Genomic DNA, 24,256 nt, shown 5'->3' with positions numbered 1-24,256 from the left:
ATATAAGCAAAACATTTTATTTGATACTTGAGGTTTTTTCCCTTCTGAAGCCATATATTGAGCATGTACTATATGCCAGATACTTTTAAGTATTTTTAATAACCTGTCTCATTTAGTTTGAAGTAAATACTGTTCACCTCATTGCACAGGTGAGAAAGCTCTGGCTAAGAGAAGTTGGTAGTTGAATCTAGACCTGACTCCAAAGCCTGTGTCCTATATGGCCTTTGTAATTCACATAGACATATTTTTTTGAAAGAGCTAAAGTTTATCCACTAACAGAAGTGTAAGTGCCTTTAGAGCAAAAATATTATGGAAAGGGATTGTCTTGGTTTGAATCTTAGCTCTGCTATGTACTTTTGCTTTGTGATTTTAATTAGATTATATTGTCTCTTTATGCTCTAGCTTCCTTATATGTTAAGTGGAGATATTAAGATTGTTGTGGGACTTCCCTGGTGGTCCAGTGGTTAAGAATCTACTTTCCAATGTAGGGGACTTGGGTTCAATCCCTCGTTGGGGAACTAAGATCCCACATGCCACAGGACGTCTAAGCCCGCGCGCCACAGCTACTGAGCCTGTGCACTCTGGAGCCCACGCGCCGCAACCTGCATGCTGCAATGAAGATCCCGCGTGCCGCAACTGGGACCCGATGTAGCCAAATAAATTAAAAAAAAAAAGATTGTTGTGAGGATTAAATGAATTAATATATCAAAAGCTCTTAGAACAGTGCCTGGTACAGAATGTGAGTCCCATAACTGTTAGCTGTTAATTAGTAGTGGAATATTTTCTCACTGTTTAGGTTAAGGAAACTGAGACCCAAGGAAATTAAGTGATTTTGAGTCACATAACTTTCTAAGGTCACAGAGCTATTAAATGGTGAAGTTGAGTCTTTTTTTAAATTTCAAGGCCAGAATTTTATCTACTAAGTTAATCATTTTTTTAGAGAGAAACTCTTCAAAAATGTGTTGCAGTTTCTATCAGCTCACAGTCTACCAAATATAACTTTTTTTTTTTTTCAATCAGATATAGTAGGGAAAAGTCACTGGGCTATGACTTAGGTTTTGGACAACACTTTGTCCCTGATTAGTTGTGTGTGTGACTTCTTTGGTATCTCTGATTGTAGTTCACTTTAAACTGAGGGGTGGGTGGAATTGGACCAGATGATTTCTAAGTTCCTTTTACAGCATTGACAGAATATGATTCTGAGATGATATCATGAATTATTGCACTATGCTATAATACCCTGAAGTTCCCAGAGCTGCTTTTTAAAAAAATTTTTTTAATTTTTAATTTTTTATACAATTTTAAAAGGCTACACTCCATTTACAGTTATTACAAAATATTGGCTATAGTCCCTGTGTTGTACAGTACATCCTTGTGGCCTAGCTTATACCCAATAGTTTGTATCTCCTACTCCCCTACCACTGTTTTGTCCCCCCACCCCCTGCCAGTAACCACTAGTTTATTCTCTGTATCTGTGAGTCTGCTTCTTTTTGTGTTATGTTCACTAGTTTGTTGTATTTTTTAGATTCCACATATAAGTGATATCATACAGTATTTGTCTTTCTCTTTCTGACTTATTTCACTTAGCATAATGCACTCTAAGTCCATCCATGTTGCAACAAAGGGCAAAATTTTGTTCTTTTTTATGGCTGAGTAGTATTCCATTGTATTGGGTTGGCCAAAAAGTTCCTTTGATTTTTAAGTAAAAATAATAGACACATTTTTCACTTTCACCAAGAACTTTATTGAACAACATATTCACCATTTTGTTCCACTACCTTTGCCATTTTTCAGGCAAATTCATAATTCCATCTTCCCAAAACTTTTTATATTTTTGAGCAAAGAACTGTTCCAGGTGCCTTTACAGTCTTCCAAGGAATTGAAATTTTTTCCATTAAGAGAATTTTGTGAAGACCAAAATAAATGGAAATCCGAAGATTCAATGTCTGGATATGGCGGATGAATCAGAACTTCCCAGCCAAACAGTAACAGTTTTTGCCTGGTCATGAAAGAAACATGCAGTCTTGTGTTATCCTGATGGAAGATTATGCGTTTTCTGTTGACTAATTCTGGACACTTCGTCAAGTGCCGCTTTCAGTTGGTCTAATTGGGAGCAGTACTTGTTGGAATTAATCATTTGGTTTTCCAGAAAGAGCTCATAATAGAGGACTCCCTTCCAGTCCCACCATATACACAACGTCACCTTCTTTGGTGTGGTTGGTAGTGGTTCATCTCGCTTGCCCCATGATCTCTTCCATTCCACATTATTGTACAATATCCACTTTTCATCATCCATCACAATTTGTTTTAAAAACGGAACGTTTTCATTATGTTTAAGTAGAGAATTGCTGCAGAAATACGGTCAAGAAGGTTTTTTTCGCTTAACCTATGTGGAACCCAAACATCAAAGTGATGAGCATAACCAAGCTGGTGCAAATGATTTTCAGCGCTTGATTTGGGTACTTTGAGTATGTCCGCTATCTCCCATGTGGTATAACGTTCACTTCTCAAGTATTGTTTCAATTTGATCGCTATCAACTTCAACTGGTCTACCTGACCGTGGAGCATCGTCCAAGAAGAAATCTCCAGCACGAAACTTCGCAAACCACTCTGACACGTTTGATCAGTCACAGCACCTTCTCCATACAGTGCACAAATCTTTTTTTTTTGCGTTTCAGTGTGTTTTTACCTTTCTTGAAATAATAAAGCACAATATGCCGAAAATGTTGCTTTTTTTCTTCCATCTTCAGTATTAAAATGGCTACACAAAAATTCACCCATTTTGATAAGTCTTTATTTTATTTAAAACTCCCAAGTGTTTTTAATTTTTTTATTTTTAAAATTATTTATTTATTGGCTGTGTTGGGTCTTCATTGCTGCGTGTGGGCTTTCTCTAGTTGTGGAGAGCGGGGGCTACTCTTTGTTGTGGTGCGTGAGCTTCTCAGAGTGTAGTCTCAGTAGTCGTGGCTCACGGGCTTAGTTGCTCTGCGGCATGTGGGATCCTCTGGGACCAGGGCTCAAACCTGTGTCTCCTTAAGTCTTTTTTTAAATGCACGCTGATATGACAGCTGTCACATACAATCTAACAGAATTGTTTTGAATGAAGTTAAAGACAACCAAGTGCTACTAGAGCCGTCTTACGGGAAAAAACCAGACGAACCTTTTGGCCAACCCAATCCATATATACCACATCTTCTTTATCCATTCATCTGTTGGTGGACACTTATGTTGCTTCCATTTCTTGGCAATTGTAAATAATTCTGCTGTGAACATTCGGGTGTGTGTATCTTTTCGAATTAGTGTTTTTGGTTTTTTTAAGATGTATTCCCAGGACGGGAATTGCTGGGTCATAAGGTAGTTCTATTTTTAGTTTTTTGAGAAACGTCTACACTGTTTTCCACAGTGGCTGCACCAGTTTACATTCCCTCCAACAGTGTTTGAGGGGTCCCTTTTCTCAGGGGTCCCTTTTCTCAACCTCCTCGCCAACATTTGTTATTTGTGTTCTTTGTGATGATAGCCATTCTAACAGGTGTGAGATGATATCTCATTGTGATTTTGATTTGCGTTTCACTGATGATTAGCTATGTTGAGCATCTTTTCATGTGCCTGTTGGCCATCTGCATTTCCTCTTTAGAAAAATGTCTATTCATTTCTTCTGCCACTTTTAAATTGGGTTGTCTGTTTATTTGATACTGAGTCGTGTGAGCCATTTACATATGTTGGTTATTAACCCCTTATCCATCATATGGTTTGCAAATATTCTCTCCCATTCAGTAGGTTGTCTTTTTGTTTTGTCGATGGTTTCCTTTGCTATGCAAAAGCTTTTAAGTTTAACTAGGTCCCATTTGTTTATTTTTGCTTTTATTTCCTTTACTTTAGAAGACGGATCCAAAAAAACATTGCTGCAGTTTATGTCAAAGAGTGTTCTGCCTATGTTTTTCTCTAGGAGTTTTATAGTATCCAGTCTTATATACAGGTCTTTAATCCATTTTGAGTTTATTTTTGTGTATGGTGTTAGAGAATGTTCTAATTTTATTCTTTAACATGCAGCTGTCCAGTTTTCCCAGCACCACTTATTGAAGAGACTGTCTTTTCTCCATTGAATATTCTTGCCTCCTTTGTCATACATTAACTGACCATAAGTGCATGGGTTTATTTCTGGGCTCTCTACCCTGTTCCATTGATCTATGTGTCTGTTTTTGTGGCAGTACCATACTGTTTTGATTACTGTAGCTTTGTGGCATAGTCTGAAGCTAGGGAGCTTGATTCCTCCAGCTCTGTTCTTTCTCAAGATTGTTTTGGCTATTCGGGGTCTTTTGTGTTTCCATACGAATTAAAAATTGTTTTTTCTAGTTCTGTGGAAAATGCCATTGATAATTTGATAGGAATTGTATTGAGTCTGTAGATTGCCTTGGGTAGTATGGCCATTTTAATAGTATTGATTCTTCCAATCCAAGAACATGGTGTATTTATCTGTTTGTGTCATCTTCAGTTTCTGTCATCAGTGTCTTGTAGTTTTCAGAGTACAGGTGTTTTGCCTTCTTAGGTAGTTTTGGTATTTTATTCTTTTTGATGCAATAGTAAATGGGGTTGTTTCCTTAATTTCTCTTTTTGATACTTAATTGTTAGTGTATAGAAATGCAACAGATTTCCGTATTAATTTTGTATCCTGCAACTTTACCAAATTCACTGATGAGCTCTAGTAGTTTTCTGGTGATATCTTTAGGGTTTTCCATGTATAGTATCATGTCATCTGCAAACAGTGATGGTTTTACTTCCTTTCCAGTTTGGATTCCTTTTATTTCTTTTTCTTCACTGATTGCTGTGGCTAGGACTTCCAAAACTATGTTGAATAAAAGCGACAAGAATGAGCCCAGAGCTTCTTGATGTATAGGTAGGGTGGTTACTCTCCATACTGATGACTGAAAAGTGCTATTGGTGATCCACAGTTTCTCCACTACATCAGCTTTTACTTAACATTCTTCCCTCTTTTTCTGCTTTCAGTTAACTTTCTTAATATGTTTGACTTATTGGTTTTACCTTTTTATAGCGAGCAGCTTGTGGACTTTGTTTTCAGTTCCCACCTGTGAGTAGTTCAGTTCAGTTCTCATCAGTGCAGCAATCTTTGGCTGCAGGATTCACAGCTAAGTACTGAATGGTTGACTCTTCTAGAATGGAGTAAGGTTGGGAATGGGAAGTGCCAAAGACTCTAAATTGTATAGTACGATCTTTATACAAAAGGTATAATTTTAGTGACAGGAGGATCTTTGAGATATCTCTTACCATGGGATCATGTTTTAGTTTGTTTCTTAACTTTGTTGTATAAAAGGACCCTATGAATTGCAGCATTATGGGTTCCCTCCTTACCTTGATTTGATATGTGTAGTAATCAAAGTAAGTTCTATCTATTAGTTGTTACATAATTTTAAAAAAATCAGTCTTCACTAGCTTATTTCAGGTGCATTTTGTAAGTCAGAGTCAGGAAAGTTGGTTATAAGATATGAATAGTGTTGCATGTAGGTCACAACTGAGTATCATTTGACTATAAATGTGGGTCTGTTTTTTCATTTGTAGTTTAGGGAGAGTTAAATGTCACCTTTAACTTTCCTGGTCCCAAGAATTCAAAAAGGATTTTTTTCTTTAAGAGAGCAACTGATAGGAAATTATTGTAGATAAAAGTAAAAGGGGGTTTCATTATTTACGGGAAAATTTAAAGGAAAGATATTGAGATGAAGAGGGAGCTCTTTCTTTGTGGGTGTTTACATATCCTTTGGTGTGTGTTACTCCTGATAACCATGTAAAGCATATGTTCTGTTTTAGTGGTCTCTCTCTAGTTTTTTTGTTTTTTACCACTGGGCTTATATAAGGACTTCAGTGCTCAGAAAAGCTTATTTTTTACCTTATCTGGAATAAAATCTTATAAAAGTGGAACAAAGGGTTAATAGAATGGTGTTTAGGCCTCTGGGCAGAAATATACTGTGGGATTCTGGTGAGAGTCATCCATGGGTAATGAAATCAGGATTTAGTGAATATTCAGGAGTCTGGCATAACAGTGCATATAGGTTGAGAGGGAAGTAGGGTCTCTTGGGGGTTAGGGAAGCAGAGCCAAAAAAGCATTCTGAATTTTAGGCCTAAAATGATTGAAGATGAAACATGGTTCCAACATTTGCTGTAAATCTGATGGCAGTATCAAATGGAAAAGCTTCATGGTTACAATCAACAGTGTTATATTTTCAGGTGTCTTACCTACTTTTCAGATAGGTCTGACTAATGCCAATTTCTGTTGAAAAATCTCATGGTTAATTGCAACATTTTTGCCACCAGTAGTAGTATTACTTTTTCAGGTTGTACTTCTTTAATGAATCTGTGTCTGTTAATGTATTCATCTCATCGAGTGCAAGTCAGCCAGCTGCCACATTGTGGCTACCAGGGGGGTTATTTTTCTGGCCATATCACTTAGGCTCTTGGGCCCGGGCCTTCAAAGGATGTATTAGCTTTTTGTTTAAAATGAAGTAATTTTCCTCTATAAAGACTGTTTCATTTTAGTCAATAACATGTTTATGGGTTCCACACTCTGATATGAAACTAATTGTAAATAAGCATTTTTGAAAAGTTGTTTTTCTTTTTCTCTTGCAGGTGTATTCTAGAGAACAATTCTTCAAACACCTTTGCCATATTGACTCTGAGCTGTCAGGGGACTCAGGCTTATGAGGAGGTACTGTCACAGAAAACAGTGTCTAGTGAAGACGACAAGAAAGAGGGAAAAGGATCGGAAGAAGAAGCTAAAATACTGTAGAAAACCATGGTAGGTTATTATTTATGTTTCCTTAATTTAGTTACCAGAGATCTCAATCACTTAAAATTGGAACCGTTAACAGTGAGGGCAAGTGAAAAACAGTGGTGGTAATTTTTTGCTCCAGTGTATCAGCTAAAGATGGCATTCTACTATTTAAGCAAAGCAAATGAGTTCAGATTTATTACGAGCCCTTTAAACCACAAGATGGAGCCCCATGAGCCTGCAGGCCGTAAATTATTAAATACAAAGGAGGGAATGCTCATAAATAATATTTTTTAATAAAACTGGCATTAGCAAACTGATACACATGGCTAAGGTGACCTTGAACTTGAAATTATGTAATTTTTCTCTAGCTTTCTGCCTGAAACTCAGTTTTTTTCCCATGGAAATTAAAAATCCTGAGCCAGTCCTTTAAGTAATGATATGAAGGGTTTGGAGTTTATAAAATATGTGAGTATTTAACTCAAAAAGACACCTTTTTTCACATGCTTTTAATTTTAAAATAATAGGGTCAGGTGTTGAGTGTATTGGGGGCACTGAACTGAATATCATGGAAACCTTGCTTTTTGTGGAAAGTTAATACTTAAATTGAATTTGAGATGTTACATGAGGTCATAACATCTGGTGCCTAACTTTTTAATTGGTAAAATGTGCTGAATATTTTTCTCCTCGTATTTTGGTTCTGGAGGATGCTGTGTGAATTTTTCCATAAGTGAGAAAAGGCTTAAAAAAGATGTTGTAAGTGGGAAAAAGCACAAAAATATTAATCATCAGTATGTTTGAAATATGTTGTTTAGCAAGTCTGATGGTATTTCTTTAAATGACATTTGATTTTTAAAAAATTTGTTTTAGAGGTTATAACTTAGTTGACTTACTCTTTAAAGAAGGAATTCTACTAATATTTTAGTTCTGGATGGTGCGGAAAAATGTTAACTTGGGATTTTCTCTGTCATTTACTTTTATGGTGAGATGTGAAAAATGACAGTGTAACTTGTGTTTCTTCCCATATGAATTATTTGCCTTTTCAGCTTATTTATCTACTGTAGTCTTGATATTCTTAGAACTTAAAGAAATGCTTTATATGTATTACTTGTCATAATTGATGAAAATTCCTTTCCTAGTTTATTCATTTTAAATGTAGCTTTAGATGTCTGGTGTAGAAATTTTGTGTTTACGTAGTTTAATTGGTCAGTAGGTGTTTTCCAGTTTCTCCTGTTCCTTTGCCTTAGATCTCAGGTTTGAAAGAGAACTTTCTGTTTCTGCATAGTTCTTCCAATTTAATTTTTTAATACTTAAAATCAATATGGAGCTTATTTGGGTAAATAAGGTAGCTTTCTTTTTTGGGGGTGGTAATACCATTCATTCAGTTCTTTCATCACTGTTTCATGATGTTTGTCCTATCACATCCAGTAGATTCTTGGATTTAACATTGGCAGTCTTATGTTTTTTGTGAGAGAAAGGCCAAAGGTTTGTGTTAGGTAGCAGTATGTAATTTTCCTAAGGTGTGGCCAGTGTGCAGGACTGAGTAACTTAATTTAGTAACTTAGTAATTCATCATAAAACTAAATGACAGAGAAAATCTCAAGTTAACATTTTTCCCCCTACCATCCAGAACTAAAATATTAGTGGAATTTTTTCTTTAAAGAGCAAGTTAACTATCAATAAGTTATAATCCCTGGAACAACCTAGCATCTCCAATTTGTTACATGGCTCTTTTGTTTTCTTGTTAATTTATTTTGGGATATATACCTAAATCTCATGAAGTGGTTAAAAAGTTTTTTTCTTTGTAGCAAAAGACTTCTCCAGTTGGAAAACTGGTCATGGACTTTGAGAGCAAGAAAGAAATCTAGACAGAGATGGCTTTTATCTAGAAAAAAAGAAAGCTTCATGATTGATTTTAGTAATTTTATTAAGTAATAATTGAGGGTTTCAAAGGATTACTTACCTTTTTAGTTATAGCTTGCTTCATTTTGTAGGGGACAGTGATACTGTGGTATTAATTTACTAGTGTCCAAATTAATCTGATTTTAAAACATTGACATTCAAACAAAAACAAAAGAGACAAGACTGATAAAGCGTTGCAAATATTTTATTTTGCAGTAAAGACTTTAAAACATAATATTTACTGTCTGCTAGCACATAATTTCATGTAAGTTAGGGCACTGTAGCCACCCTTTAAGTCAAATACTTTTGACTTTATGGAAACTCACCAAGTTTTCCTTGTTCATTTTGCTCTGTACTGGTACAAGTGTCTTTATGGTATTTGTAAATTTGGAAATATTCAAAGGTTTTTGCCTGTGTGACTCATGAGTGTGAAGGATCTTCTCTATTAAATTTTCATGAAATTCATTCTGTTTCTAGACTGTAATCTGTTCCACTGATTTCTGGGCCAGCATGTCATTTTAATTATTGCTTTTAAAATTTTTGATATTTTATTTTAGCATAATGGTACCACCCATCCACCTTTGTAGAATAGTTCTTGATACACTCATGACTTCCCTCCCCGCCCCCCCCAAAATGAGCTTTAAAATTATTTTTGTTGAGTATTAAAGTAAATCTATCTTGAGGGGATTTTGATTGAGAATGTGAATACATTTGTAAATTAGTTTGGGAAATTAATTCTTTTACAATATGTATTTTCCCCATTCTGGAATTTGGAATATCTCCTACTAATCTACTTAAAAAATTAAAGCTTCACACCAAAGTTTGAATGCCAAATAATAAATAATATTCTAATGTGGTCCATAGTTTTACTATCTTGTTCACACATAACTTTGTATTTTGTGTTATTACTATATTACAAAATCTCAATTTTTCTAGATGCAGAAGTGTCCAGGAGTTTGGAAAGGAGTGACTGGGTATCATGAGTCACCCATATGCATTTCTAGATACTCTGTCGAAGCTAGGAAGTATCTTGTTTCTTGCAGATGATGTGTGATATGGATGACCTTTTTTGACGTGGTATTGAAAACACATAGATTGAGCTAAAATGTGGCATATACATAATACTGAATGTAACTTGGGTGAACTCTTCCAAAATATGAATGAAAGATCTCTAATTTTCTGGTGTGGAGTTTGGTAGGATGGGGTTTTACTTCCTTTCTTGAGCAGTTTTTCATTGTCTCGGTGCTAACTGTTTCACAACAGTTTGACAATTAATGCTATGACTTGATTTAAATATATTTGGAAGTCATCCTTTTCAGGTAATATTTCTTTTATTGAAGTAATAGTTTCCTTTCACCTTCTGACAGAGATCTATTAGATCTTTTGCCAATGATGATCGCCATGTTATGGTGAAACATTCAACAATTTATCCATCTCCGGAGGAACTTGAAGCTGTTCAGAATATGGTGTCTACTGTTGAGTGTGCTCTTAAACATGTCTCAGATTGGCTGGATGAAACAAATAAAGGCACAAAAGCAGAGGGTGAGACAGAAGTGAAGAAGGATGAGGCTGTAGACTCCTATTCCAAGTGAGTGTGACCTGACATTTGTGGTGCTGTCCTATAATGCCCAGGGTCCCGTCCCACTGGGTTACATTTGCTATTTGGTGTTCTTTGGGTTCTCTCATTTATATGACTGTAAACAAGGAAGTAAATGTTTGTGGAATTTTTCTGAGTTAAATTTGCAGGGAAAGCAAGAAAGGAATAATAATTAGACCAGAAAAAGAAGATAGACCTGTTCAGGATGCCTTTTGAGGGAGCAAGCACCAAGCCCTTTTAAAAAAACTTCTCTTTTTTGGAGATTATGATATGTCATCTTTTTCATGTGTTGGTTCAGCCTCCTAAATTCAGAAATAAATAGTAGTGTTTTTGGTCTCTGGGAAAATCATAGAATGTCATTTTTGTCCGGTATTTAAAAATCCTGGTGTAGAAGAAAGAGTGCAGGAGAATATACTCTAAAGGTTTATATGACTGTATCTGCCTTGTTGATTTCCAGGATCCAGTACAGTATCTTGCATATAGTAAATGCTCATTGGGTATTTGTGGAATGAATGAAGGCCTAATGGGAGCCAGACCCTTCAACAGTTATAGCACAGTATTCCCAGTGCTGCAACAACAGTAAGAGATTAATGAGATGAAGCTGAATGATAAGTAGGAAGCTTTTTATGCCTTGCTAAGCTTAGAGTTATTGTTTTGAGCAATGTCACTATGATTGGAATAATTGTATGGTTTACTTCGAAAAATATAGCTCATTTGACTCTATTGTATTAATAGGATTAAGAACATTACTTTGGCTGCAACTGGTAAATTGAGGATAGAAGTTACAGAATTTTTTCTCAGGCTTTCAATTCTAAATCTGTGATAAGTAGATAATAGTGGGAAAGTAGTAATAAATTGATATCTTTAACTGAAAGATAGTGTAACCTTTCCATCTTCAGATGAAAGAAAATCAGTATCAGTTTTTAGCTGAAGAATGTATTTTCTTGACTTTGTTAGCTTTTTACAGGTAATATATACATTGTGTCTAGTCAGGGACTTGTCAGCTGGAAGTTTCTTGGCAGTAATTCACTTTTTCTTGCATATGATGGCTTTAAAAAAGATACTGTCAAATTTGGGGGTTCATGGTAATTAGTAGTATCATCCAATAATCTAGCCCAGTCCCTGTGCAAGTTAAATAGTCATGCATTCCTTATTTATTGATTGACTGATTGGCCACGCTGTGTGGTTTTCGTGGTCTTAGTTCGTGGACCAGGGATTGAACTCCGGCCATGGCAGTGAACACGCTGAATCCTAACCACTGGACCGCCAGGGAGTTACCACATTACATATTTAAATTGCACGTTGGAATGTGTTTATACCCTTTTAAAAACTTTTTTTTATTGTGGTAAAATACATATAACATAAAATTTGCTATTTTTACTATTTCTAAGTGGAGTTTTATTTTTCAGTGAAGTTCAGGCCTTCTAATACATCTTCTGTTTGCTGTCAAGGCTGAGCAGACCTTTGGAAAGTGCTCCAGTAGACTTTTGCTTAACTGGATCAGGTCACTGAGTTTTCAAGGTTTTTAAAAGATAACATACTCCTGTGCTTTGTTTGGATCTTTAAATAGAGTGCTCTGTGTGCACGCTATTGATTGTCTCTAAAGTGTTTCCAGTTTGTGAAACATTCCGGAGTTGAGCACTTGTGTATGGTTCTTCCCATGTGGTAGAACTCAAGGAGTGCAGAACGATTGTGTCCTTATTTTATGTAAAACATAAGCAGGAACGGCGTCCAAGAACAGAGCTGTGTTCTGGTCATAGATACGTATTATGCTCCTGAAGTATGCTAAGCGCTACAGAGGGCATAGAGATGGGGAAGGCTAGCTTATACTTATTAAGCACCTTCTATTGCCAGAGACTGTTAGGTAGCTTTTACCTGTGTGCTGTTATTTTACCTCTTTACAAGCTGACTCACAAGTCAAATAAATTGAATAAGTTCATACTATTTGTATTTTAGGAATATTAGCTTAGTTTTAATTAGTTCCCTGTAGCTGGGTCACTTGCGTTATAATACGTCATATTCAAATTCATTATTAAAATTCAGAACTGAATTAGGACTTAAGTTTCTCTGCTCAGTCATGCTGTCTTGTACATGGTGAGACCAAGTATATCATAATTATGATATAGAATTTAATAAGCAAGCTAATAATGGCTAGTTAAGAATATCTACCATTTATTGAGTGCCAATTACTGTACCAGATTACTTTTCACATTATTTTACAACAAACCTGCTAGTCTCTATTATTGTTATCCCCCTTCTCCACCCCCATTTTACTTACGGGATTTCCACTGCTTATGAAAAAAGAGGAACTCAGAATCATTAACAAACTTTAACTTGCTTAAGGTCAGTGAATGAGTGTGTGGTGGAGTCAGGATTCACATTCAAGTCTGTCGGACTCCTGATCCAGTTTTCTTAGCATCTTTACTTCACGTATCCGTGACAAAAATGTGAAAATACAGAGCAGGGAGAGACTATATGCTGGTTCGGGGGATCAGAAAAAACTTTATGAAGGAGGTAGCGTTTGCAGTAGGTCCAGAGGATGAGTAGGGTTTTGTCAGGCAGTGGAAGTGGAAGAAGAAATAAATCTCAGCAAAGATCTAGGTGTGAGAAAGTATAGGGACTGTTTAAGGAATAATAGCTATTGTTTATTGAGCTATTAATATATGTCAGGCTCTGGGCTAAGTTCATTACTTACACTAATTAAATGATATTCTCAGTACCACTCTGAGGAAGGTATTATTTCTTTTTTACAAATGAGAAGGCAGGCTCAAAAGAGTCAAGTAATTTGTAATTTGTCCAGTGTCACACAGTAAGTGGCAGAGCTGGGATTCGAAGCAGGAAGTCATGCTGTCTCCTCAATTGCCTCCCAATATGCTCATGTCTAAGTGTTAGTGGGATACCAGGAAACAGGCAGAGTTCCATCCATGTGGTGCTTTTGGAAGACTGTTCTGGTTGCAACATACTGTATACATACAGTAGCTGAGATAGATGGTAGGGGTTAGTTTTAGTAAGGCCAGTGGAGAGGAAGTTATTGAGGTGGTGGTCTAGGTGAGAGGTAGTAAGAGCCTGAAAAGAAACTAGTTTGAAGGCAGGGGTTTGAGGGTGATTACAGAGGGGGAATTTAAAAACTGTTAATAGATTTGGGAGAATGAGAAGATGAAAGAACAGGGATATAGAAGAAAAAAGAATCAAAGATGAGACTCTATTCTTAATATCAAATAATTCCATACTTGGTTCACTTCCTTCAAAATGCTTTTTCTTTCTTTCTATACTTGTACCACCCTTATAGTTTTTCATTGATTTAACGGTTACTGAATCTCTAAGGAGTGTCAGGCACTGAGCTGTGGCTGGGTTATTTATAACTTCCTGTCTTGTTTCCACTGCCACAATTTACTTCTCTCCCTTCTCCTTTCTCTAGTTCATTCCACACTCTGCTGACTTGGGCCAAACTCTGCTGATTTCTTTGCCTCCAGCCAGGAATGACCTTTTTTCCTATTTAACCAAATCACGACTCTGCTGAAGTCACACTTGCAGGTTGCCTTGCTTGACCTCTCTAATTTTGACCTCTCTCTTTTCTGAAATTGGGAAGCAGCTGTAATTATATAAAGAACTTGAGTGTTATGGTCAGACCAACTTGAGTTTGAATCTCGGCTTTGCCATTTTACTCTCTCTGTGAACTTGAGCAATTAATCACTTTTTCTGAAATTCGCATTCCTTGTCTTTCAAATGCAGGGCTCTCTTTGTAAGGTTTAACGAGATCTGTGGCACTCAATTTATTCTCAGATGTCACCTTTCTCTTCCCTTTTAAGCAGGTTTTAAACAGCTTTTGTACTTAATCTGCAGTGTGAGCCTCAGGAGCAGGAGAGTTTGGAGCTCCTTTAGTATGTTTTCCATACTCAAAACAGTTGCTTGCTTGTTGAATGACCGCTCAGTTTAGTTACATTTTCACTTGTGATTGAGGGAAATGAACCAATAAGAAACTTTTGGTATTAAAATCAAGGATAGATGTTAACAGTATTCTTACGCACCATTCATGACTTGATGTTCTTTGAATGTTTGTTCTTTTAGCTACCACTGGATATGGAATGCCTGTGTTGGCAGATCATCTTTGGGTTCCTTAGCTCTTTACTTTTATCACATTATTCTGCTTTCCCCAGAAACTTTTATGGATTCCTAGAATGCTACAGCTAGAAGGGATGAGCTAAGGCTTATCTAGCGGATAGCCATTTTACGGTTACATATACTGAGCCAGCAGGCACCACCAGGAGTAGAGTTCAGGTCTTTTAATTTCCACCCTGATGCTCTTTCTTAGTATACCACGGTGTTCATGTTTCTCACAATTCTTTAATTACTTAATTAAAAGACAGAAGGAGGAAGTTAGAAAAATTGAAAAGATATTTAAGGGGATTTCCTAAACAATATAGATTTAATAAAGTATTGAAAGATCTATAGTCTGAAATATTCTCCCTATTGATTCTTTGTGGTAGATAGTTTATGAGCCTTAAATCTGAGACGTACCTTTGCGGAATTTTGGATATTTGGATTTATGTTCTCCCTTATCAATTCATATGGATAGCCAGAAAGCCAAGTGATGATGAAGTTATAGTTTGGGAAATAGGTTGTGAAAGTAATCATTCAGACTTTTATTTTTAGGGATCAAGGTGGTCGGACATTATGTGGTGTAATGAGGATTGGCCTGGTTGCAAAAGGCTTGCTGATTAAAGATGATATGGACTTGGAGCTGGTTTTAATGTGCAAAGACAAACCCACAGAGACCCTGTTAAATACAGTCAAAGATAATCTTCCTATTCAGATTCAGGTGAGTACAGTTTAATTGTACCTCTAGGAGAATTTGTAAAAAGGTAAAAATAGGTAGTGACCTTGATAAATTTAATAAGAAATTGGTAATAGTAAAGGGTAGGTACAGACAACAGGAATACTGCTACTCTGGGTCAGTGACTCATCCATCACATCTAAGGCAAATTTCTGGTGATTAGTATTCAGGATATATTTACCAAATTAAGATGGCTCTTAAAGTACCGTCTTAAATTTTTCAGATGTGTCTTGCTGAGAGTCTTCATGTTTTCCAGACTAGGCCTCTCAGCATTATAAAACTCTTAAAAAGGTTGGTATAATGCAGAAAAGAACTGAAAGATCAAAAAGAGCCTAGACAACTGGAGACTTTCATAGATGATATTTTTTAAATTGAAGACTGTTAATTTAACTTCACTCATTCATTCTGTTAATGGAAAGTCACTATTAATTCCTTGTTTCCAAACCTTTTTCACATTGGGATTCATTTAGAAAATTTTAATGTTGGCATGCTTCCTGGAGGATGCTGCTGGAGGCTGAGGGCTCCTCAGGGCTAAAGTCAACCGGTTCGTCTGGGGCTGTGGTCACCTTAGGACCTGCTCTGCCAGCCTGCTCCAAGGGCTAGTTGCATCACTAATTGGGAAGCAATGATCACCTTTCAATTTCAGATGTGTTATCTGTGGTATAATTAGATTATAGCTTTTTGATGATTTCATATCAGTTAGTCCTTACATCCATGTCACATAAATAGATACCAGTACACAAGGTCAAACTGTTGAGTTGTTGAATGCTCTCTTTTTTTGTTGTTGGTTTCCTGTATTTGTATTTCTTCTAAAGAGACTTTTTCCCCCCAAGTAATATGAATTCTAAATTTGGTTTTATTAGCTTTGTTACTGGATCATTTTCTTTCATATTCACCAACTGATCTTCAAAACCATCTTCCTGATTTTTTAATCTACCGTTCCTGACACTCAAATTTGTGTTACTTGTTGACACATTCTCCTGTATTTCTGGAGCACTGTTTTAGTTTATCATTTTTAGATCTTAAGGTTTTCTAAGAGACTGAACAAACATTTGGCTTTTCCATTTGCAATTCTGATTGAAGAAAGGTTTCTGTTCTTTCAAGGGTTAAATTCATTTCTCTTAAAAAATTATTTTAAATCCTTACGTGATCATTTGGGGAGGGAAAGTGGTAAGCAACATGGAGTACAATAAAGCTTTAAGAAATGGAAAGCTCAGTAACAGGGGTTTCTGATTAACTATACTTTTTGTTATCAGAATGTTAACAAAATTCGTCTTTTTTCCATTATTTTTTATATTGTTTTAAAATTTAATCTTTATTTCTGCTTTTATTGTAGTGAACATTGTTACTGTTAGATCTGTGCTAAAGCAGTGATCAAAGGGTTGGACACAGAGGCTTTTCCAACCATCTCACCCCCTTTTCTGTTCCCCTTAGTGAGTCCTGTTTATGAGAGTGGTCATATTTTCAGGTATGTCAGGATGGAAAAAGGGTTGAGAACCAGTGCACTAAGAAACTGAAGTTCTTATCCTGACAATCTGTCATATTTCTTGAGTATTGAAGATAGAGGAGATTGGAGCTTCAGTTGCATTAATAGAACTGTCTCTGTGTAGATCACAACTGTGTGAACTCTGCATTTTCTCTCCTGAGTGAGGATCTTTATTTCTGGGCCCCACAGTTTTAAAATGTTCTTGTCGAGCTAGCAGGTGTTCAAGGGAGGGACCCAGGAGAGAGTGTGGGCTGTGTAAACTGTTTCAAAGTTGAAGAGACTAGGGCTTTTTAGCCTAGAGAAACCGAAAAAAGACACAAATATCTTTAGATGTTTGAAGAGCTTCTTGGAAAAGGTAAAAGTGGCCTGAACTCTTAAGACCAGTGGTGGACATTATAAGAAACAACAGAAACTAACACAGCATTCTGAAGCAATTCTACTCCAATAAAGATGTATTAAAAAAAATTTTTTTTTTAAAAAACCGCTGGAAAAAAAAAAAAACATATTTGAATTTAACACAGCCAATAGAGTTATCCGGCGGTGAAACCGGCTGCTTTGTGTGATGGTTAGATCCATGACCATAGGTGTTTGGGTAAAGGTCCCCAAATAAAATGGGGATGTAATTGTACACCCATTTTATATTAAATTGTATACATGTACACACATATATACACCCACATATGTACACATAAGCACAGACATAGTTTTATTACTAATAATGTTTCAGAAAATCATTTTAAATGTGATTTTTACCTTTACTTCCTACCTCCCCCTTGTTTTCTTGGTGTTCGTTTGGAAAATCAATCTCTGATATGATATGATCTTATTTTCTTGTGAATTAAAAATCTTTTTCCTGAGCACTTATTATAGCAAAACTTTCAGTTATCAAAGTACCTTAATTAATTAGGGTTGTACCATACCTTTTCTCTACATACTTTTTTCTAGGGTGATTTTAGTACTTCCTTGAGCAAGGGAGAAGGATGACCAAAACCAGAATCACTTAGAATTAGTCTAGCCCAAAACTCATACCATATGTTTATTACTTTGGATGTGTCTTATGGAGATCTGCATGTATAATTTTTTTTAAAGACATATACGTGAGACCTATTTTTTATTTTTATTTTATTTTATTTTAAATTTTATCATTTAAAATATTTTATCTATCTATCTATCTGGCTGCGTTGGGTCTTAGTTGCGGTGCACGGGCTCTTCATTGTGTCACGTGGGCTTCTCTCTAGTTGTGGCGCATGGGCTCAGTAGTTGCAGCACGTGGGCTCTCTAGTTGTGGCTGTGGGCTCTCTAGTTGTGGCACGTGGGCTCAGTAGTTGTGGCGTGCGGACTCTCTAGTTGTGGCGTGCAGGCTCTAGAGCACGCAGGCTTCGTTGCCCCGCGGTATGTGGGATCTTAGTTCCCCGACCAGGGATCGAACCCGTGTCCCCTGCATTGGCAGGTGGATTCTTAATCACTGGACCATTGAAATTTAGTTTCAATTTCAAACTAAATTGAAAAATTTAGTTTGAAATTTAGTTTCAATTTCAAACTAAATTGAAAAATTTAGTTTGCTTTTTCTCTGAGACATCTTTAATGCTCTTATAGTGGCAAAATGAATGTGAGCAGTTTTCTGCTTTTTCTCTATATTCTAGTTTTGGTTTTTCTAGCCACTGTGTGGCTTTTCCCTTCCTTGGTTTCCTCTGTTCAAAATTAGGGTAATGAATCTTCTATTCTGTCTTTTTTGGGATGTTTAATGGTAAAATGCTGTTTTTATATAAATGGCTTTGAGTTCCTTCAATGCTCAGTGATGAGCAGAGACCCAGGAGTGTTTCCATTCAGCTATTTATGTCAGATAATAGATACTGAATTTCACCACCAAGAACGGCCCTGCACAACTTATTAAACTATTAACTTTTTAATGATGCGTTAAATATAACTTAATATATGATTCTAATTGGTGATTATTTTTTGTATGTGTATAATTGTATGTTAAAAGAAGCAACGTACATTCCCCTGTGGATGTCAGATGACTTGCCCTGAAGAAGGTCTCACTTGAATGATCTCTGAGACCTGTTGTTAGGAAGTTAGTTACTTGTTTATATTAGCTTTTTTTGCTGATGAGTGACTGTGCAGAGATCCTTTTTCATTCATTCTTACTTGATTTTCTTTAAAAATCTACATAATCTTATATAAAAACCTATCTAATCTTATATTTATAAGTTCTTAGCAAGTAGGAGTTCCTGTTTAGGCTGTCCTATCAAAAAGTTATTGGTTTAGAGCAGCGGTCCCCAACCTTTTTGGCACCAGGGACCGGTTTCTTGGAAGACAGTTTTTCCATGGAGGTGCATGGGGGGGAATGGTTTAGGCAGTAATGTGAGCGATGGGGGGGAGCAGATGAAGCTTCCCTTGCTTGCCCACCGCTTACCTCCTGCTGTACGGCCTGGTTCTTAACAGGCCACGGACCGGTATAGAGGAACAATTATAGAATAATAAACTGCTGGGAATGCTCTCTAAACTGGGGGTTTATTATTCTATAATTGTCCTCTGTAATAATTTCAAGAACAATAATTTACCTTTTCTCATATAATGATGCTTTTGGTAACTTTCACTTTCAAATATTAGAAAGAATGGTTTTAAATGTTGTTTAATAATTGTATAGATGACTGACATTGTGGTTGCTATTTGAGGGATGGAGAAAGAGGATTTGCTGGTAAGTTGGGAGGAGAGAAGAATGTTACCTCTACACTAAAGAACTAGTTAAAGACTATTTGCTCTTTTAGCACAGTAATACTAATCGTTAATAACATTTAAAAACTAAGGGGCAATCATTCATTTTTTGAAATTTTAATTAATTGGGTATTTTTGAAATCTCTGTGACTTTCAGAAACTCACAGAAGAGAAATACCAAGTGGAACAGTGTGTAGATGAGGCATCTATTATAATTCGGAATGCAAAAGAACCCACGCTAACTTTGAAGGTGATACTTACTTCCCCTCTAATTAGGGACGAATTGGAGAAGAAGGACGGAGGTACACATGTGTATATATATATATATATATATAGATAGATAGATAGATGTATATATATAAATATATATTTGTTTTGTTCACGTAAGTGCTCTCTTGAATGCTATGTTAATTATGTTTTATGGATTTAAGAAATACCTGTCTTCATTTGTTTTATGCCACTTACAGTATTTTAAGCAGCTTTATTTACACAATCACTGTATTTTGCAAAAATGTTTATATTGGAAATATAAGATACGTTAATTCAAAAACCTGTGCTTATCACGTTGGTCTTAAATCCACTTTAGTTTTTATTCTGTTTTGGTGTTCTGTTTTACTTTGTCTAGTATTGCGTTGCTATTGGTATCAGCCAACCTATTCTGTGTAGCTTGGTTATTAGGTCTGATTTTAGGGTTAAATGTGGTTCAAAACAGTATTATTTTCAAATTTACTTACTTATTGTGTCAAGTTACTCATTTGCACATCACTCTTGACTTCTAATAACTATATAACCTTTTAAGAATTATGCTTTATCTAATTGCCTAAGTGTAAATGTTTTATAATGTAAGAGATATAAATTGGGGGGCTGATGTTTTTTTTTTTAATAAGTAATCTTTAGTAAATTTCTCTTCTAGGAGGTTTGTGATCCTGTTAACATTTAAAATTTTATATGTATGGGAATCATGCTTTAAACTAACTTTCTTCTGAAGTTAAAAAGAATTTCTGCATGGCAATGCCATCGTATAAAAGTAGAGTGATAAATCTCTTCAGTTTTGAGAAGTAATGATGGAGCTGGGTTTCATTTTTGATATTTTTATCCTTTCACATTAGCTTGTTACTGCCTCTCAGTCCTGTCCCTAGAAACTTTCCATGTGGTATTTCCCCTGTGTCAGACCTTTGACCAACTGGCCCCTCCCTATCATAACAATTTAGAGGCAATGCGGCCTAACTGGACCAATGCGGGGGACTCCCTGTTGCTGTTTTTTCATCACTAGACATTCAGCAAGTCCCATTGCTTACTCCCCTACCTGAAATACCAGTGCAGCAAGAAGTATTGGTCAGTGTCTTAATTTATTTCAAGTTGATGATAAAGGAAGAAAAAGACACATTTACCAGAGATGTTAGAATTTCGAGTTTTGGCAGACATGACTCAGGATTTCTTAAAGTAAAAGTGATAGACTCCTTTTGTAAAAAGTCTTCTGGGGTAACTAAAATCAGCTATACCATACCCGACGGATATAAACTAGACACATTTATGAGTCATAGTTTAAAATTAAAATGCATCCAATCTATAATTAGGTTTATGCCTGTACTTTTTTTTTTTTTTTTTGGCTGCATATAGTGTCTCTAACACCTCTGAAGAACCAATCTTAAATGGCTTAATTTCTTTAACAGCTTTACAGTTCACCATTAACTGTAGAACTATAAAATGATTTCTGAAGTATCAAGATAATTCTGTTAATTCTGGTAAGCTGTGTTCTCTTGACCCTCTAGTGTAAAACTAACCATTTCTAAGTATAGTTATAATTATAGATATTACTAAAAATTCTTTGAGTATAGAGAGATGAAAGAAGATTGAAGTTGCCAAAGGCTAGATTTGTCTAGATTTGAAATTGCCGAAGACTATATAATGTTTGCTTGTAGCTGTAGACATCCCTTCCATTGCTTTAAAAGTATTGAGAATATCAGGCTTCTTTTTCCCCATGGCTTTGTGCACTTACATGGGATTTTATCAGTTTTCAGTGATGCCCTTAAGCTTAGTCTGCTGCCTTTATAACTTTATGTTCAGAGAACCTGAAAACAGATTCTTAGAATATTGCACCCTTACTAGAAGACTAGTTATTACAGAATGGAATTTGTAGGAGAGTAGGAGAGTTATAGTCTCTATTCAAGGTGTTTGGGTTACTAAAGGATCCCAAGACCTCTTTATAATATGAATCTCATCAGGTGATGTTAGCATAATTGTGTGGGATCAGGTTAAGATGAAAGAATCAGCTTGGATCTAATGTTTTACACGTTACTTCCTCTCCTTTTAAATGGCAGAAAGATTTGCTTTGCCGTTTTCCTTAACCTCACTGCCCTGTTGACTTACTTGTTATCTCTTATAATTTGCTCATTTTGTCTAATTTGGACTTTGTCAAAGTTTTGTTTTTTTTAATTCTTAATTTATTTTTGGCTGCGTTGGGTTTTCGTTGCTGCGCGTGGGCTTTCTTTAGTTGTGGCAGGTGGGGGCTACTCTTCATTGCGGTGTGCGGGCTTCTCATTGCAGTGGCTTCTCTTGTTGCAGAGCACAGGCTTTAGGCGCGCGGGCTTCAGCAGTTGCAGCACACGGGCTCAGTAGTTGCGGCACGTGGGCTCAGTAGTTGCGGCACGCGGGCTCAGTAGTTGCGGCACACGGGCTCAGTAGTCGTGGCGCGCAGGCTCTAGGGTGTGCGGGATTCGGTAGTGGTGGCTCACAGGCTCTAGAGCGCAGGCTCAGTAGTTGTGGCATGTGCTTAGTTGCTCCCCAGCATGTGGGATCTTCCCAGACCAGGGATCAAACCCGTGTCCCCTGCATTGGCAGGCAGATTCTTAACCACTGCGCCACTGGGGAAGTCCCTGTCAGAGGTTTTTGATCTGCACTAGCAGTTTTGTATTTCTGAGCGACTTTGAGGATCCAGTATAACTAAGCATTTGAGACCTGGGCTATACAGTTCTGTAGGATTTGTTTTATCACACCAGATGGCTCCTCTCGCCTTGATGCAGTTCTTTTCAGCTGCATGGGGTGAAAGCACAAGATTCATTTGGGTTCCAGGAATTTCTAAGTTTAAGAGAGATCTCTTTAAAAAAATCTGCACTCATTTTCTTTCTCAAAGTTTAAAAAAATAGGCATTGTAACTTTTGGGGAGACATTTTCCTATAGAATTTCAATTTCTCCCCTCCCACAAAACAAACAGGCTGTTCATAGTACATACCTTATGTCTTTCTCTTCCCTCTCTTCACTTGCCACATATTTGCGTAAAATCAAAAAAGGGAAAAAAAGTCTGAGAGCAGGCAGAACTGGAGGACTGGGGCAGGTGAAGAGCATCACACTTATCTCCTCAGGGTTGTCTCTGCAGAAGTGGATCTATCTAACTGCTCGTTTGAAATCACAGAGTACATAGTGAATCTCTTTGGTATGGTTTACTGTTTCACAGGTAAGAGTTCTCCTGTGCCGTCAGTCTTTTTTCCATATTCTAACCCTTTACTTGAAGGCCCTGTAGAAAAACCATTCCCCATAACTACATGCTTCCTGCTAAAGAAGGCACAGGAGAAAAAGCACAGACCTTGCTGCCTGGCAGCCAAGTGTTTGATTCTTAACTCCATTAACTATTACTCTGTGACCTTGGACAGGTTTCTTTATTTTAAAATGTGGGTAATGAATACTTTAGAAAGTTGTTTCATGAGAGAATTTATGTAATGTAACCTGTACAATGCTTAGCACAAAGTGATTGCTTAGTAAATAGTAGTAGTTACTCAGCTTACTAAAATATGTCACAGCACAAACTCCGCTACTCAAAGTGCATTGAGTTCACAGTGAGAATAATGTGTACATGATAGGTCTGAAGAAGTGAACGTAAACACAGTTAAACTCATAAATAGCCATTGAAGTGTAGTATTGGAATCAGTATAGTGTATTTGCTGCAGTGCTAATAATGAGCTGTCTTACTATAAAGTTTATGATTCATTGAAACAGGTATCTTTTTCCCTACCTCTGTCCTTTATCCCTAGCACCTGGAGTGGTACCTGATACTTAGTAGGCAATCAAAAGAAAATCTGTTAAGTGAATTTTTGTAGCTAGCATATTATCTGATCAAATAGAACTGTCTGGTATGCAAGAAGCATTAACAGTGGACATCTCAGAATTCAAGTAATATATATTGAAGATTTAGCTTTGTTAAGGTATTTTATAACTTACTGTGTTATAAGCACTTTCTCATATATGATTTATTTGAACCCTCACAACAGTTCTGTGAGGTAGATAATTGTCCTGTTGTATAAATGAAGAAAGTCTCACGTTTTACCCGTCTCCTCTGACTCTTAAGTCCAGTTACTATCTAGGATGATCGTAGGAGCATCTTAGCTGATTTAGTTATTCTGAGCATCACATAGTCTAAGCTTCTTTTGGTGCTTGTGATTTTAAACCAGAAGTATATTTGCTATGAGGCTGATAAATCCAGCTGCTTATTGTATTTATAGTGCAATTTGAAACCAGGTGGATAGGGAAACTACAGAGGCACTTGTGGCTAAGGCTAAGATAAACCGCAGCCCTCAGTATGAAGGTAGATTCTCAGGGGTTCACAGAGAAGTTGCCCAAGAGTCCCTTTTCCGTATTGGTGCCAGTGTGAACTTCTGATGCTTTTTGGCAGAAGTTCGCTAGCATGAGTCCTGCTAGGTGGAAGACCAGTCCAGAGATCACACCTAGGATTTATAACAATGCTGCAGGCTTTATTTTCCTGCCTTCCCCAGCTGCTAGACCTACATTATCCAGTGCAAACCTGTAGCCACTATCTTTCCAGTGGCCCACTGCCTACTGAGGCACTGAAGAAAAGTGATATCTAGTGATGTTTCTACCATAAATTAGGAGAACAGTGCTCTGTTTTACCTTAGTGCTACATTTACCTGTTCACATTATTGTGGCCTG

General features: G+C 36.6%; 1 protein-coding gene across 5 annotated transcripts in view; it reads left to right on the top strand.

Annotated features, from left to right (window-relative positions):
* Nucleotides 1-6,654: 6,654 nt before the first annotated feature.
* The window catches only part of STRBP (spermatid perinuclear RNA binding protein), a gene marked incomplete at its 3' end in the record, with an annotated part of 66,298 nt that continues 48,696 nt past the window's right edge, over nucleotides 6,655-24,256 (top strand). For 4 of the 5 annotated variants that reach the window (XR_014247771.1, XM_082403281.1, XM_082403279.1 and 1 more), the window contains exons 1-4: nucleotides 6,655-6,805; nucleotides 10,048-10,268; nucleotides 14,931-15,096; nucleotides 19,473-19,617. Coding sequence is in view for 4 of the 5 variants with exons in the window: in XM_082403281.1 (XP_082259407.1) it covers nucleotides 6,803-6,805; nucleotides 10,048-10,268; nucleotides 14,931-15,096; nucleotides 19,473-19,617 (535 nt within the window). Of the gene's footprint in view, nucleotides 6,806-10,047; nucleotides 10,269-14,930; nucleotides 15,097-19,472; nucleotides 19,618-24,256 lie in introns of those variants that run through there. The other variant, XM_082403280.1, reaches the window with a different exon arrangement.

Source organism: Balaenoptera borealis (assembly GCF_965194805.1).
Source record: "Balaenoptera borealis genome assembly, chromosome: 8".
Lineage (NCBI taxonomy): Eukaryota > Metazoa > Chordata > Mammalia > Artiodactyla > Balaenopteridae > Balaenoptera > Balaenoptera borealis.
The sequence above is the reverse complement of the archived record's forward strand: the minus strand, read 5'-3'. Positions and strand labels throughout refer to the sequence as shown.